Below are 17,301 nucleotides of genomic sequence, written 5' to 3'. Positions count from 1 at the left end.
CAGAGCCCCGCTGCTGATCTGCGTTTACCACAATGGAAGCAGCGTTTAACTCCTTCAGCAGCCATTGCCCAACTGGATGGAATTATATAAGTAAAATGGCGGCTTTGCACCAAAACTTACCCCGTTCGGAACGGCGTCTGCGGGACCTCCCCGGAGGAGCTAGGCACCACTCTTACCTCAAAAGACCGAGTCAAACGAGCTCTGGTCAAGCTGCACGCTGAAAATAGCCTCAGAATAATTACGCAGAATCAATGCATACTCCTTTTTTTTTTTTTTTTTTTAACGCTGTGAGGAAAGTTGGAGGCAGGCAGCAACCGAGGTACTCCGGTAGGCAGGGGGATGGGTAAGGCAGGGAAAGGGCGAACCTATATGCCTTCGAAGTGGGCACCATCAGCCACAACACCCCAGCTTCAACTGGCAAAGTACAGGAGCCACCCCAGGCAGAATTTTTTCCAGGAGCTGATCAAGCTACGTCCACACCTGCTGGGAGATAGAGAAATACTGAAGGCAGATGGAGCAAGCTGTCCAAGAGAGCACTATGGTTTTTCAGTGTTCTCTATCTCCACCTGCTAGTAGGCGGATACAACCCATCAAGGAATATTAGATTGCAAAAATCCAGGTTTTTAATTAAAGTTGCTTATGGTGCATATATTAAAGTGCTGTACCACTGTTACAATCCATGGTAAATTGATGTAACACTCAAAAAAAAATTCTAGACTGCATTATTCTAAGATGCAACATGTTAGCTGTTAAAGTGACAATACAATGGTATGTCTGCCTTGACATGATATCAACACCTAAGTATCTGCAAATTACTGAACATCAAATAACTTATACAGCTGAAGTCTAAACAAACATTCTATCATACTGCATACTCATATATTCAGCATTGGTATTTATGCATTTTGACAAACTAAAAATGTTTAATAAAAACAATATTCTTCTCTTAAGACTTCAAGTATGTAGTTGAGCACAATTTTCTAATTGGCTATAAAATTATCTGGTTATATTAACCTCAATGCCAGGCCACCGCATGTTGGTGATGATATAACCAACACATATGACTAGGGGATGTGTCTATTTTAGCATAGCAGAAAGACAAATCATGTCAAATACACAATGCCTCATAAAACAAGTGCAGAAAGCATGAGGAACATAGCTCACAGAATTCTTTCCAATCCCATGTATCTGTAACCTAAATAGGAGAGGGTGGGGTGCTTTGAATGGAGTAATATAATGAAGATACATACCTGTAGCAGGTATTCTCCGTATCTTCATTTTCTCCAAGGACAAGCAAGCTGAATATTCTCACTGATGGGGTTTCCTTAGCCCCCAGGCCTACTCAAAACAATGAACACTGGTCAATTGGGCCCCGTAACGGCCTAGGAGGGTGGAGTTGGATTCTAAACCCCGAACAGATTCTGCAGCACCAACTGCAGAAACTGACTGTCGCGTCGGGTATCCTGTTGAAGGCAGTAGTGAGATGTGAATGTGTGGACTGATAACCACGTTGCAGCCTTGCAAATCTCTTCAATAGAAGCTGACTTCAAATGAGCCACTGACGCAGCCATGGCTGTGACATTATGAGCTGTGACATGGCCCTCCAGAGTCAGCACAGCTTGGGCATAAGTGAAGGAAATGCAATCTGCTAGCCAATTAAAGATAGTGCGTTTTCCGATGGCAACTCCCCTTCTGTTGGGATTAAAAGAAACAAACAGCTGGGCGGACTGTCTATAGGGCTTTGTCTGCTCCAAGTAAAATGTGAATGCTCTCTTACAGTCCAAGGTGTGCAACTTGTCTTCACCAGGGCGGGTATGTGGACGGGGAAAAAATGTTGGCAAGACAATTAACTGGTTCAGATAGAACTTCGACACCACCTTTGGCAAGAACTTAGGGTGAGTGCGGAAAACTACTCTGTTTTGATGAAACTTGATATGAGGTGCATGCACTACCAGGGCTTGGAGCTCACTGACTCTACGAGCTGAAGTAACAGCCACCAAGAAAATGACCTTCCAAGTCAAGTACTTCAGATGGCAGGAATTCAGTGGCTCAAAAGGAGCTTTCATCAGCTGGGTGAGTACAACGTTGAGATCCCATGACACTGGTGGAGGTTTGACAGGGGGCTTTGATAAAAGCAAACCTCTCATGAAGCGAACAACTAAAGGCTGTCCAGAGATAGGCTTACCCTCTACACACCGATGATAAGCACTAATTGGACTGAGGTGAACCCTTATGGAGTTGGTCTTGAGACCAAACTCTGACAAGTGTAGAAGGTATTCAAGCAGGGTCTGTGTAGGACAAGAGACAGGATCTAGGGCCTTGCTATCATACCAGACGGCAAACCTCCTCCATTTAAAAGAGTAACACTTTTTTGTAGAATCTTTCCTGGAAGCAAGCAAGACTCGGGAGACACCCTCTGAAAGACCCAAGGAGGCAACCTCTAACCTCTGTGAGAGCCAGAGACTGGAGGTTGGGATGCAGAGCGACCCCTCGTTCTGGGTGATGAGGGTTGGAAAACACTCCAATCTCCGTGGTTCTTCGGAGGACAACTCCAGAAGAAGAGGGAAGCAGATCTGACGGGGCCAAAAGGGCGCAATCAGAATCATGGTTCCATGGTCTTGCTGTAGTTTCAGCAAAGTCTTCCCCACCAGAGGTATGGGAGGATACGCATACAGAAGGCCTGTCCCCCAATGAAGGAGAAAAGCATCCAACGCTAGTTTGTCGTGGGCCTGAAGTCTGGAACAGAACTGAGGGACTTTGTGATTGATCTGAATGGCAAAAATCTTTCGAGGGGGTGCCCCACTCTTGGAAGATCTTGAGGACAACATTCGTGTTCAGAGACCACTCGTGAGATTGCATGATCCTGCTCAACCTGTCGGACAGACTGTTTTTACGCCTGCCAGATACATGGCCTGGAGAAGCATGCCATGATGGTGCACCCAAAGCCACATCCTGACGGCTTCCAGACACAGAAGGCGAGATCCGGTGCCCCCCTGCTTGTTGGTGTAATACATAGCAACCCGATTGTGTGTCTGAATTAGTTGAACAGCCGATCTCTGAAAGCCTTGAGAGCGTTCCAGATCGCTCGTAATTCCAGGAGGTTGATCTGAAGATCTTTTTCCTGAAAGGACCAAGCTCCTTGAGTGTGAAGTCCATCTACATGAGCTCCCCACCCCAGCAGGGATGCATTCATCGTCAGCACTTTTTGTGGCTGAGGAATTTGGAATGGACGTCCCAAGGTTAAATTGGATTGAATGGTCCACCACTGAAGGGATCTGCAAAACTCGGTGGAGAGATGGATCCCATCCTCTAGATCCCCTGTGGCCTGACACCACTGAGAAGCTAGGGTTCACTGAGCTGATCTCATATGTAGACGTGCCATGGGAGTTACATGAACTGTGGAGGCCATGTGTCCCAAGAGTCTCAACATCTGCCGAGCTGTGATCTGTTGAGATGCTCGAGCCATGGACACGAGGGCCATGGGATTGTCTGCCCTTGCCTGGGGAAGATAAGCTTGAGACGTCCGTGTGTCTGAGCTCCAATGAACTCCAATTTCTGTACCGGAACAAGGGGGGAACTTGGGATAATTGATTACAAACCCCAGTAGCTCCAGTAGTCAAATAATCATCTGCATGGACTCTACAGCCCCTGCCTTCGAGGTGCTCTTCACCAGCCAATCGTTGAGATAAGGGAACACATGCACTCCCAGTCTGCGTAGCGATGCTGCGACAACTGCCACACTTTGTGAAGACCCTGGGCGCAGATGCGAGGCCAAAGGGTAGTACACAGTACTGAAAGTGCCGAGTTCCCAATCCTGTGAGCTGGAAGTATCGAGATGTGAGTATAGGCATCCTTTCAGTCCAGAGAGCATAGCCAATCATTTTCCTGAATCATGGGAAGAAGGGTGCCTAGGGAAACCATTCTGAACTTTTCTCGGACTAGCAATTTGTTCAGGGCCCTTAGATCTAGGATGGGACACATCCCCCCTGTTTTCTTTTGCACAAGGAAGTACCTGGAATAGAATCCCAGCCCTTCTTCCCCTGGTGGAACAGGTTCAACCGCATTGGCCTTCAGAAGGGCGGAGAGTTCCTCTGAAAGTACCTGCTTGTGCTGGGAGCTGAAGGACTGAGCTCCCGGTGGGCAATTTGGAGGCTTGGATACCAGATTAAGAGTGTATCCTAACCGGACTATTTGAAGAACCCACCTGTCGGAGGTTATAAGAGGCCACCTTTAGTGAAAAAATATCAACCTCCCCCCCCGACGAGTAAGACGTCCAGCACGGACACTTTTTCTGAGGCTATGCTGCACTGGAGCCAGTCAAAAGCCCGTCCCTTGCTTTTGCTGGGGAGCCCTAGGGGCCTTAGGCACACGGCGTTGACAAGAACACGCATGCTGGGACTGAGCCTGAACCGGCTGCCAAGAAGCAGTAATATACCTACGCCTATTATAGGAATAGGGAACTCTCCTCCTCCCTCCAAAAAACCTCCTAGATGAGGAGGTGGGAGCAGAAGATGCCCGACGGGAGACAGAATCCATAGCATCATGGTCTGATCGACCATGTCCTCTACTTTCTCTTCAAAAAGATTATCCCCTCAGCAAGGAACATCCGCCATTCGCTGCTGGGTCTTATGATCCAGGTCAGAGACACGCAGCCATGACAGTCTGCGCACCACTATACCCTGAGCAGCTGCAGCTACTTGGGATGCTACATCAAATGTGTCGTAAGTCCCCCTGGCCAGGAATTTGCGGCACACTTTCTGCTGCCTGACCACTTGGTGAAAAGGTTCAGTGAGTTCCGGAGGAAGTGCTTCAACCAAACTAGACAGTTGCCTCACCGAGTTCCAAAAGTGGATGCTCGTGTAGAGCTGGTAAGTTTGGATCTTGGCGGCGAGCATAGCGACCTGATTGGATTCTTTTGGGAGAAGAACCTAAGTCCTAGACTAGGGGGCGCCGAGGCATAGTCTCTAGTACTCTTGGTTCTTCTGAGACCAGAGTTCACCTCCATGGAATCGTGAGGAAGTTGGGCCTTCACAATTACAGGCTCTCCATGGACTCTGTACTGGGACTCGGATTTTTTGGAGACCACTGGGTTAGAAAGAGGGCATGACCAATTACGCATAAGTACTTCCCTGAGAGTATTATGCAAGGGGGCCGTCGCAACCTCAGCAGGCGGAGAAGGATAATCCAAGACCTCGAGCATCTCAGCACTGGGCTCATCCACAACCTCCATAGGGAAAGGAATGTCCTTAGCCATTTCCCGAATAAAAGATGAGAAAGAGAGACTCTCAGGCAGAGACATTCTACTCTCAATTGGCGGAAAGTATCTGGGGTCTTCCTCCTCTTTCCACGAGCGATCCTCATCGGTATCGGACAAAAGCTCCCTAAGAGCAGCCCGAACCCGAGCCTGTCTCAACATCGAGAATTGACAACTTTGTGGGGGGTGTCGAGAAGTCGACCCTTGCCTGGACTCCGACGAAGCTTCCTCCACCGACATCGAGGGGGAATCGACCAGGGAGGCAGCTGATGCCGCAAGCGGCACCAAAGACGGGGACCTCACCACAGGGCGATGGCCCAGATGCTGCCTCCGCAGTCGGTACAGAAGGCGCAAGCACCCCTGACACCGAGGCAGAGTGGTGAAGCAACCCTTCTAGAAGCTCCGGAAGAAGGGCCCTGGTGCACTCGTCGAGAGCTTCCATCGGAAAAGGCTGGGGGGCTGGTGCAGGAGTTGGTTTGCAGAATCTGAGGGGGGGCTTGAGAGCCGGTACCAGGCTGCCAGATGACCGACGCATCGGCACCTCCTGTATGGAGGGTGAGCGATCCTCCCAGCGCCGATTCCCTCGGCTCCCCGGAGCTTTCGGTACCATGAATAGAAGGAGAACGATGACGGTGCTTCTTAACCTTCGCTCGATACCCGTCATCGAGACTCCTCAGTACCGAAGCGGAGGACGTGGGATCCTCACGCCTCCTCGGGGCCGGGACGGGGGGGCCAGCATAGCACTAGATCTCGAGAGAGGTGGAGACCCACTCAATGCCTCGCTGTTCCCAACGCGATGCGGTCGTTCAGCAGCCATTACATGAGCTCTCGATGTCGCTGCTTCCCTCAACGTTGATGTCTCTGACATCAGTACCGAAGTCGATGCCAACGTCGAAGGACCGGACTTGATCAGAAAAAAGTTTCTTACGTTGAGCCTCCCGAGCCACTTGGGTCCGTTTCTTAATCAAAAGACACAGCTTACAGGCAGCTGGCAGATGGTCGGGCCCAGGGCACTGGAGACAACACGCGTGGGGGTCGGTACCCGAGATGGTCCGGTTGCAGCGAGTACAACGCTTGAAGCCGCTGGGAATCCTCGATGACATGGACGGGAAAACAGCAGCTGTGAAATTAAATGACTCGAACATGCGACGGAAAAAATAAGAAATCTTAAAAAGGTGAAGAAAATCTAAAAAGTAAAGGAAAAAGGGGCTTTTTTTTATATTGAAGAGAAAATAAAAATCAGCTGAAAGAAGTAAAGGGGGGGGGGGGGGGGGGGGGGGGGGGAAGCGGTAAACACGTACCCGGGTCTCCTGAGCAAAGAAAACACCGCCTAACACAAGACATGATTCTCCGATCGCGGATCAAAATAACTGAAGAGGACACACTCGCGTCGCAGGTGGGAAGCCGTTTGGCGCATGTGCGGTGCACTCGGCCCGCGCGACTGAGCGTTCCAGAGACTTCTAGATTTTCCAAAGTTGTCGCGGACGATGACCCATCAGTGAGAATATTCAGCCTGCTTGTCCTCGGAGAACTAAATATACTGTTGGCTTGGAAAGAATTATCAAATAAAAATGTGATAATATACTTAACTGCTAGATATCACTGTCAATAGATTTCAAAGTATGGATTTTGCTGTTGCCCTGATAGAGTGCTCATTCCAACATGAACATTTTCCCATTCTAACTACACCATATATTTTTGTCCCCTTACACAGATTTCTAGCCCTACGTGCTTGTTGTTTAACTTGGTCAGCAGGTGGAACTGTGTATAGTTCATTGTTATAAAAAGAAATTAGGGTTTATAAGTTTCCTGTTCCTCAAACGGATATGGGTCTAATTACAAAATTATCCATCACCTCATTCATCTCTTTGTGAACTCAAACAAACACACACTACAGAGTTTGTGATTTTTAGTAATGCAGGCATCAATGTGAAGAATCCAAAGTGCATACAGCCAAAAAGATGGCATGAATGGCCTGCCACAGAATCATGGTGAAATGGAGAGCTCTGTTCCTATGGATTATAATTGCATACTTTCAGAACCAAGTAGTGAAGGGATTCTACCTGTGTGATGCTCTCAGCTGCCCTCTTACTTGCTGATGAATCAGTTGTTGGTGTTCTGTTCTGCGTCTCTGTAAGAGAGGAAAATGTTTTTAAATTTAATGTGTAAAGTCCCACACAGTGGTTGAATGAAGCTTGGAGAAGAAAAAATAACATCTATACAATATGATCAGACTGAGGCACCTTTGCAGTAGTAGGTTGTAAGTGAAGTTACTCACCTGTAGCAGATGTTCTCCGAAGACAGCAGGACATATATTCTTACATATGGGGTGATGTCATCCGACGGAGCCTCGGTGCAGATGCTATCCCGTGTTCTTGTATCTTTACAAAGCCTTTGACATCATCACACCGTGCATGGGTGAGTGCCTTCCTGCCCAATGTGAGTGAGCTGGTCCAGCAGAACAATATCAAAGATAACAGAATTCAACTCCTAGGGAAGGTGGGAATGGATGCAAGAATACATGTCCTGCTGTCTTCGGAGAACATCTGCTACAGGTGTTCACCTTCTCTGAGGACAAGCACGACATTGTATCTCACATATAGGAATCCCTAACTACAAGGCTCACTAAAAACAACAAACCAAGGACAATAGCGACAAGGCTAACCAGAACCAATCACTCTTAACTATACAGTATTGTTGAGAGGATGCAGTCTGGAACAGAATAAAAAAGGCCTAGAAGGGTGGCGTTGGACTCTAAACACTAACTGCAGAAATGTCTGACTGAACTGTCGTGTTAGTTTTTTTTTTTTTTTCAAGACAATAACGAGATGTGAATGTGTGGACTAAAGACCACACTTCAGCTTTGCAAATCTCTTCATTGGAGGCTGACCTCAGTGGGCTACTGACACAGCCATGGCCCTAACATTGTGAGCCATGACAGGACCCTCCAGAATCAGTCCAGCCTGGGTGCAAGTGAAAGAGATGCATTTTGCTAGACAACTGGATAAAGCGTGCTTACCAATGGTTGCCTCCATCCTGTTTGGATCAAAAGAAAAAGTTGGGTGGACTGTCTATGGGGTTTAGTCTGTTTCAGATTGAAGGCCAAGGCTCGCTTGAAGTCTATGATGTACAGTGCACTTTCGCCAGGATGAGCATGAGGCTCTGGGAAAAATGTTGGAAGGACAACTGACTGGTTAAAATAGAACTTGGGATGCAAGCAGAAAACTACTCTGTTATGATGAAACTTTTTGTAAGGTGGATCAGCTACTAGCGCCTGCAGCTCACTGACACTAGGAGCAGAAGTGGCCACCATCAAAAATAAGACCTTCCAGGTCAGGTACTGCCGATGACAGGAATCAAGTGGTTCAAAAGAACCTTTCATGAACTGGGCGAGGACAATGAAGTCCTATGCCAGAATTGGAGGTCTGATAGGGGGCTTAGTCAACAGCAAAACTTTCATGAACTGAACTAGAGGCTGTACAGAGAAGGGCTTACTTCCTACCCAGTGGCAGTGGTGCTTCCCCACCCAAAATCTGAGATACTTTCTGCAACTCAGAAGTATCTATATGTGCATATGATCAATCTTTTAAGTCCAGAGATAATAGCTAATTGTTTGCCTGAATGATGGGAAGAAGGGTGCCCAGGGAAAGCATCCTGAACTTTTCTTTGACAAGGTTATTTGTTTAGGGCCCTTAGTTCTAGGATAGGACAAAATCCTCTCCTATTTTTGGGCACTAGGAAGTACTCAGAGTAGAATCCTTTCCCTACTTCCCCTGGCGGAACAAGTTCAAGCATGTGGGCCTTCAGAAGGGAATAGAACTCTTCTGCAAGCACTGTCCAAAGCTGAGAGATGTAAAAACAACCTTGGTGGGGTGGCCTAGTGGTTAGAATATCGGTCTTGACATCCAAAGATGCCCAGTTCAAATCCCATTGCTGCTCCTTGTGATCCTGGGCAAGTCACTTAACCCTCCATGGCCTCAGGTACAAATTTAGATTGTGAGCCCTCCAGGGACAAGGAAATACCCCGTGTACCTGAATGTAACACACCTTGAGGTACTACTGAAAAAGATGCAAATAAAAAAAAAAAGAAATAAATGTTGAGGAATTTGGCACCAATTGAGGGTGTAACCCCTCCCCCCCCCCCCCCCCCCCCCCCCCCCGGACTATCAGTTCACCTCTGATGGAAAAAAATTGAGCCTCCCTCCTTCCCTCCCACTGGTGCGTCATCCAGGACAGTCACTTTTACTATAGCTATGCTCTCTTGGAGACAGTCAAAAGCTTATCCCCTTGATTCGACTGGGGAGCTGGATAGCACTTCTAGGGTTTCTGTGCCGAAGTTTAGTGGGCCCCTTGGGACTACTGAAAAGGCCAAGCTGGAGGAAGTGTGCCCACACATTTGAGAGTAGTAGGGCCTCCTCTGGGTTTCTGCCCAAATACCTCCAAAAAGCGGAGGCCGCAGAAAGAGTGGGTCGAGAAAGTATTTTCATGGCGTCGGTTCTCTTCTTAATGAGATCAGTAACCTCCTCCATCTTGCCTCCAAAAAGACTGTCTCTTTGGCATGGCATCTTTTCCTGAACAGCTGGTTCTAGGTCTGACACACACAACCAGGTGAGTCTGTGCATACCAATACCCAATGTGGAAAATCTGGATTCCACACTGAAAGCATCATAGGTTGTCCAGGCCCAGTTATTTCAGTACTCCTTCTGCTTGGCTACTATCTTGCGTATTTCTGCAGCCTTATTTGCCACAAGAGAGTCTGCAAACTCTGATACACTGCGCACTAAGTCCAGCAAATAAATGATCATGTAGAGCTGGTAAGTCTCAATGCAGAACACAAACAGAAGCTAGGTAAACCTTTCTCCCGAAAGATTCCAAGGTTCTAGCATTTTGCACCAGGGGCACTGAGGCATGGGTTCTAGAACTCTGGGCTCTTTTGGGAGCGGATTCGACCATCATATAGAGTGGTGGAGCAGCTGAAGCTTCTTGAATCCAGGAGCATTTTGGACTCTGTACATAGAGTCTTGCTTTCTTAGGAACTGGCTGCTCAGAGAGAGAGAGGTCTCCCAATTCTTCATCTGCTGCAGGATGTCATGCACAGGCACTGTCACAGCCTTCTTAGGGGGATTCAAGGATGTCCAAAAAAGCAGCCCTGGACGCATCCCTGGTTTCCAAATCAAATGGAATGGCCCTAGCCCACAAAGGAGAGTTCCTCTGGAGAGGACTTTCTGTTCTCTAGAAATGGGGAGGGGTCTGTAGGTACATCTACTACTACTACTGTTTAACATTTCTAAAGTGCTATCAGGGTTGTGCAGCGCTGTACAATTAACAAAGAAGGACAGTCCCTGCTCAAAGGAGCTTACAATCTAAGGAAGACTTCCTTTGAGACCATCTCTGATTCTACCTCAGACACCCAGGAATAGTCAGAATCAGACTCAGCAGAATACTCTTCCTGAGAAGGCTGAGTGTGTGTCTGCCTTGGGTGAAAAGACTGGTGTCTAGACTTGGGGGGGGGGGGGGGGGGGGGGGGCCATGAGCACTGAGGGGCAGGTCCTGACCTGGACACTGAGGGAGCTTCCGCTCACTGATGGGCTACAGAGGAACACCGGTTCTAAGGCTAATGTCGACCCCCTTCTAGGTGCCGGTGTTGACCTCAGACAACAGACAAGGCATAGGCCTTCAGGATCAGCTGGGGTGGCACCATGGCTGAAATCAACGCCGTTGAGGCCTTGACATTGTGCTGAGCCAAGATCAACTCCTTCTGCAGCATGGACTGGAACCATTCTTTGGAGGCAGGCAATGGTAAAGGCAGGGCAGGGGATGGTTTGATGACACGTTGCATAGACTCGGCATTAGGAGACTAGTGCATCAGCATCAACTCCACAGAGGGACAGTGGCTCTCGTGGCACAGACGTTTCTCGGGTATTGAGGGTACCAGTGACCCAGGCCTCCTGGGATCATGCTTCGAAGAGACCGATGTCAGTGCTTCTTTGTTTTTGATCGATGCACGAAACTGGGGTCCCTCAGTGCTGACAAGGACAATATTTTTTATTATGTTATTTGTAGTCCGTTTAGGTGTATGCTGATTCAAAATTTTTAAAATGAATCTAGTTGTGTCCTCAGTGTTGGGTCTGATGCAGACCAGTCCGACAGGGCCCTACCAGTGCCAGATGTTGTGGTAAGGGGAGATCTCATCGATGCTGGTGTATTCCCAGTGTCTGAAGCACTCCTCCAGGCATAGGGACAGATACCTCCAGTGCCAATGGATCAGTCTTAGAAGAGCCAAAAAGTTTCTCATGCAGGGTCTCTATTTTTTTCTAAGTACGTTTCTACATGTTTAAACAGCAAACACAGGACAGGCCTCGTGGTCAGGGCCTAGGCATGACAGATACCAGTTATGGGGGTTAGAGCACTATTTATAACCACTGGGAGTTTTGTGTGACATCAAGAGAAAATTAGCTGATGCAAAATCAATCAGATCAATTATGATAAAAAAATAAAATAAAATGATCTCTTCAGAGAAAGCTACCCTGGCCAGTACATGGGCCTAAGGAGCTGCCCAAAAAAAAAAAAAAAAATCAAGGAAACAAACTTCCCTAAAAAGCTAATAAATTAGAGGAGTAAAGAAAAAGACAATAAAAACAATGATGAAAAACCCCATAACGGCGCTGTTAAAAAAAGATAAATAAAACACTGTAGAGAGCTCATTGTATGTAACTTCTCTGTCCTGCGGAAAAGCAAAGACTACTGGTCCCATGTGTGGTGCAATACTGCCAAAGGCTTCTTAAAGATACAAAACTCTGGGTAGCATCTGCACCAGGACTCCGTTGGATGACATCACCCCATATGCGAGATAAAATGTTCTGCTTGTCCTCGAGAAAGTCATTTAACCTTGCCTCCCTAACACGTGCTGCTACAGTGATTCTTGTTTGCTAATGAAAGAAAGCTCTTCAGGTCCCCCATTCCAGTTATTCAGAACTTTCTAATTACTGTCAAGTGTTCTGACAAGTTTATATATCAAACGTTTCACAACTAAAAAAAACCTAGCCTTTCACTCAATGCTATAAGGCACACCAATATTTTGGCAAGAAAAATCTAGGAATACAGTATTTCAATGAATGACCTAATCAGAATCAGTTTCTCCTGATGTATTTAAATACTCCATACATATTTTACTACCCCTTCCAATCTCTCTCTCTTTCTCTCCCCAAATCTGCCTCTTATCTTCCTCACCAGCAACCTGTCCCTTTGCCATAATCATCTCTTCCATCCTCCCCTCCTTGCCCTCAAAATCTCATCATGCTCATTTTCTAACATCTTAATGGGGCTAGCAAGATATATTCATTTTGAATATTTGCTGTAACCAGAAGTTGATCTCAAGTATAAGTTGAGTACAGTTTTAGACCTAAAAATGGACACAAATGCTGTGACACACGTGTAAGTCGAGGCTCACCTCCAGCCCTCCCTCCTTCACCTGGGCCAGTAACTCTCTCCCCCTCCCTTCGACCTCCGGGGTCCAAAATTGTTCCCCTTGTCTCCTTCCACCAGCCTGCTCAGCATTTCAGTCCTCTCCTCTTCAAATACAGCCGTGACAGTGCAGCGATCCTCCCACGTTGCCTACGTCTCCTCTGGAGCACTCTCTCCAATCTGAATTCAGTCAGAGAGGGCAAGGATTGCTGTACTGCTACAGCTCTACAGAAGATCCGTTTGAGAAAGTCCGTCACGAGAGGCAGCTGCAAAAAAATTTTAAATGATGGTAAAGGAGACAATGTTCTGTTGTGGATTACAAACTGGTTAATGGACAGAAACAGAAGGTAGGGTTAAATGGCCATTTCTCTCAGTGGAGGAAGGTAAATAGTGGAATATCCCAGGGATCTATATTGGAACTGGTGTTATTTAACACATTTATGTATGATCTAGAAACAGGAACAATGAATGAGGTGATTAAATTTGCAGGTGACACAAAACTATTCAAATTTGTTAAAATGCATGTGGACTGTGAGAAATTGTAGGAAAACCATAGGAAATTGGAAGACTGGGCATCCAAATGGCAAATTAAATTTAATGTGGACAAGAGCAAAGTGATGTACACTGGGAAAAATAATCCAAATCACAGTAACCTGAAAAGATATAGGTGTCATTGTGGACAATATGCTTAAATCTTCCATCCAATGAGTGGCGGCCGCCAATAAAGCAAACAGAATGCTAGGAATTAATAGGAAAGGGATAAAAAATAAGAGAAAACACTATAATGCCTCTGTATAACTCCATGGTGCAACCTCATCTTGATTATTATGTGCAATTCTGGATGCTGTATCTCAAAAAAAAAAAAAAAAAAAGCTATAGCAGGATTAGAAAAGGTTCAAAGAAGGGTGACTAAAATGATTAAGGGGATGGAACTCCTCTCATATGGAAAAGTTATGTTTTACCTGATAACTTTCTTTCCTTTAGTCCTAACAGACCACTCCAGACAAATACACTGTCCCCCTCTACCAGAAGATGGAGACAGAGGAAGAAAATAGTTCTTGTGATTTGCCCCTTAAGGGAGTATGCAACATAGAATGTTCAATTTCAAATAGCCAAGCAATAGTGCTCAAAATCTGCCTGATGACCACTACTGAAACTTCGAGACCAAGTGACTCAATCAGGTCATAACCTTACCAGCTAATGAGGCATATACTCTACTGACATGCAGATAGTTCACTTAGTTAGGAGACATGTGACATACAATAGTTTAGGAAAAACTTAAAAGTAGAATTAGTGATATCTGAAAAATATAGCTTGTAAGAAAAATATAATTAATCAACCAAGGAGGGATTCTGGAATGGTTTGACAGGACTAAAGGAAAAAGTTATCAGATAAGAAATAATTTTTCCTTACATAACATCCTATGAGACCAGTCCAGAAAAATGGGATGCAGCAAAGCAGTGTCCTCAACATACTATTACTACTACTTATCATTTCTATAGCGCTACTAGACGTACGCAGCGCTGTACACTTGAACATGAAGAGACAGTCCCTGCTCGACAGAGCTTACAATCTAACATAGGGCAGGACTAAAAGATCTAAACACTCAAAAAAAAAAAAAAAAAAAAAAAAGAAAGAAAGAATGAATTTTGCAAATAAACTCATCATTAATCTCCCCAGTCTAATAAATCGACAGAGCGATACATAAACTGGAATAGTCTTAGAGGTCCTTTCCAGTGGTACCTAGTAGAGAGGACCAAGAGAATCAGACGGGCTCTGGAAAGACAAAAGGTATGGAAAAGAAAAAGGATGTGAGTCCCATGATAAGAAAGACCGTGGAAGAGATTCGCAGACCAAGAAAAAGTATTTGAAGGCAACAGCCTAAAACTAAGGCACATCTACGAAAGGAATATTGCAACTACAATGGAAGTTCTGGAGGGGATGAATATCCAGAGATGGAAATATAGGAAGAAAGCTATCGGGGGTTGAAAAAACACTGCTGCTTCCCTATCTACATCTATGACAACCAAGAAAAATTAAGAAGCACCCTTCGTTGAGAGTAAAGAAGAGAGCCCAATGAGAATAGCTACTGACTGACCTGGAATCAGACATGAAAACCCAAATATTATAAAAGCAAGAAGGGCCATAAGGGCCCAGAGATGTTTCAGACAGGACAACCCATGATGGGACCCTATTAATCTGAGAATAAAACCACAGTATTAAAGACTTCCTGCAGTTTATTTATTTGTATATTTGATACACCATAAACTAGATCCTTGACAGGCAACTAAGTGGTTTACAATAGGTTCATAAAAGAGAACTGACAATGCTGATGTGTGAAAAGGGGGTGGGAAGGCAGGGGAGAGGGTAAAAGAGAGAAAGGAAGGGGGATGAGGGGACAGAACAAAAAGAAGGGCCCACAAAGGAGAAAGTAGGAACTTCAAGGGGAGGCAGCGCCAAATGTATCAGTGAAATAAATGATTTCAAGAGTTTTTTTTTAACGTTTGTGAGGCATAGGTGATCTGAGAGCAGAAGGAAGAGAATTCCAAAGTTTAGGTTCTAAGTAACAGAAGGCAGAATCGTGCGAAAGTGAAAGATGCAAAGCTGAGGGTGATGGTATGTAAAGAAGATTGTCTGATGAAGAGCCAAGGGTGCGAGTGGGAATCAAACATATAAACGGTGAGTGACCGACTCACTCGCAAATGCGGAGTAGAGACTTCCCTCTCTGTCCCGCCCCCGCGTCAATACGTGATGACGAGGGCGGGACAGAGAGGGAAACTGCACCGCCGAGGTTGATACCGCACCCGCCCACCCGAGGTCACCGCTCCCGTTCCCCCCCCCCCCCCCCCACCCGGCCCGGGACCTCTCTCCGCTACTAAACTTACACATCCATTCGCCGGAACGCAGCATGCACATCAGCTGAGCTGCCATCGGCCTTCCTTCCCTGCCTGTGTCCCGCCCTCGCTGACGTTACGTCACAGGAGGGCGGGACACAGACAGAGAAGGAAGGGCTGACGGCAGCTCAGCTGATGTGCGTGCTGCGTTCCGGCGAATGGATGTGTAAGTTTAGTAGCGGAGAGAGAGAGGGCCCGGGCCGGGTGGAGGGATGGCGGCGACTCCGGGGGGGGGGGGGGGGGGGGGGGGGGGGAACGGTAGCGGTGGCGACCTCGCGGGGCTCAACTGCTAGTATATGGGATAAGCAACTTGTTCAGATATAAAAGATGCATGTGGGAAACAACCTTTAAAGACGAGCATTAAGAGCATGAAACAGATACGAGCAGATACAGGTAGTCAGTGTTCAAGGCACAGCAGGGGGCTGATGTGATCAAAGCAGTGTGCACAGTGGATTAATTTAATGGCTGTAGATTGAATTAGTTAGAGGCGTCTGAGAGAGGAAAAGGGAGGAGAATTACAATAGTCGATATGGGTCACTACCAGAGCAAGGACCAGAGCGAGGATTGATTGGGATGAAAGAAATAGACAAATTGAGACAATACGGTGGAGAGTGAAGAAAGATGACTGAACTACCGAATCGATGGGAAAATTAGGTTCTTACCTTGGAAATTTTCTTTCCTTTAGTCACAGCAGATGAATCCATTACGAATGGGTTGTGTCCACCTACCAGCAGGGGGAGATAGAGAACACTGAAAACCATAGTGCCTCTAGGACGGCTAGCTCCATCTGTCTCAGTATTTTGAAGCTTCCAAAGCAGTGTTAAACCGCAAAGTAGCATAACGTGAACTTTCCTCACAGCGAACGAACGCCCCAGAACAGAAGCAATAACACAAAAGAGGGACGAACTCAATCTCCTGTAGTAGAACAGAAATCCTGAAGACTGTTTTCCAACTTCTCCCAATGAGGGAACATGTCTGCAGGAAAAACTGAACAAAAAACAGAGTCAATCAGGGAGGGATCATGGATTCATCTGCTGTGACTAAAGGAAAGAAAATTACCAAGGCAAGAACCTAATTTTCCCTTCCTTGTCATCAGCAGCAGATGAGTCCATTACGAATGGGATGTATCAAAGCAATCCCTAGATAGGGCGGGAACAAGCCACACCACGCGCAAGCACTTGTGCTCCAAAACGCGCGTCCCTCGTGGCAGCCACATCCAGCCTGTAATGACGGGCAAAAGAGCGCTTAGAAGCCCAAGTAGCTGCACTACATATCTCTTGAAGAGAGAGTGCTCCCGTCTCAGCCCAAGAGGAGGAAATCGCTCTTGTGGAATGTGCCTTAAAGGCGTCAGGAGGAGGACAGCCAGATAGCAGATATGCAGAAAAAATGGCTTCCTTAAGCCAACGGGCTCTAGTGGCTTTAGACGCTGGAGACCCTCTGCGAGGACCTGACAACAATACAAAAAGGTGATCAGAGATCCTGAAAGTATTTGACATCTGCAGATAATGCAACAGAGCCCTGCGCACATCCAGAAGATTCCGGAAACTCCTCCCTAGTAAAGGAGGGCAGAAAAATAGGCTGGTTTAGGGAAACGCTCTCAGTTCCAAGCGATTGATGGACCACCCCGTTTCCTCGGGTGTCCATAGACCCTGGGCATAGCTTCCCTGGCAATGTGCTCCCCATCCCTTC

General features: G+C 46.7%; 1 protein-coding gene across 4 annotated transcripts in view; it reads right to left on the bottom strand.

The window, feature by feature from the left end:
* Positions 1-17,301, bottom strand: part of ATF7IP (activating transcription factor 7 interacting protein) — a 503,125-nt gene that overhangs the window by 116,826 nt on the left and 368,998 nt on the right. For all 4 annotated transcript variants that reach the window (XM_030207216.1, XM_030207225.1, XM_030207208.1 and 1 more), the window contains one exon: positions 7,318-7,385. In XM_030207216.1, coding sequence (XP_030063076.1) covers positions 7,318-7,385 — 68 coding nt within the window. The remainder of the gene's footprint in view (positions 1-7,317; positions 7,386-17,301) is intronic.

The sequence above is a fragment of the Microcaecilia unicolor genome, chromosome 1, assembly GCF_901765095.1.
Source record: "Microcaecilia unicolor chromosome 1, aMicUni1.1, whole genome shotgun sequence".
Taxonomy (NCBI): domain Eukaryota; kingdom Metazoa; phylum Chordata; class Amphibia; order Gymnophiona; family Siphonopidae; genus Microcaecilia; species Microcaecilia unicolor.
This window is presented reverse-complemented; position numbering and strand designations above follow the sequence as displayed.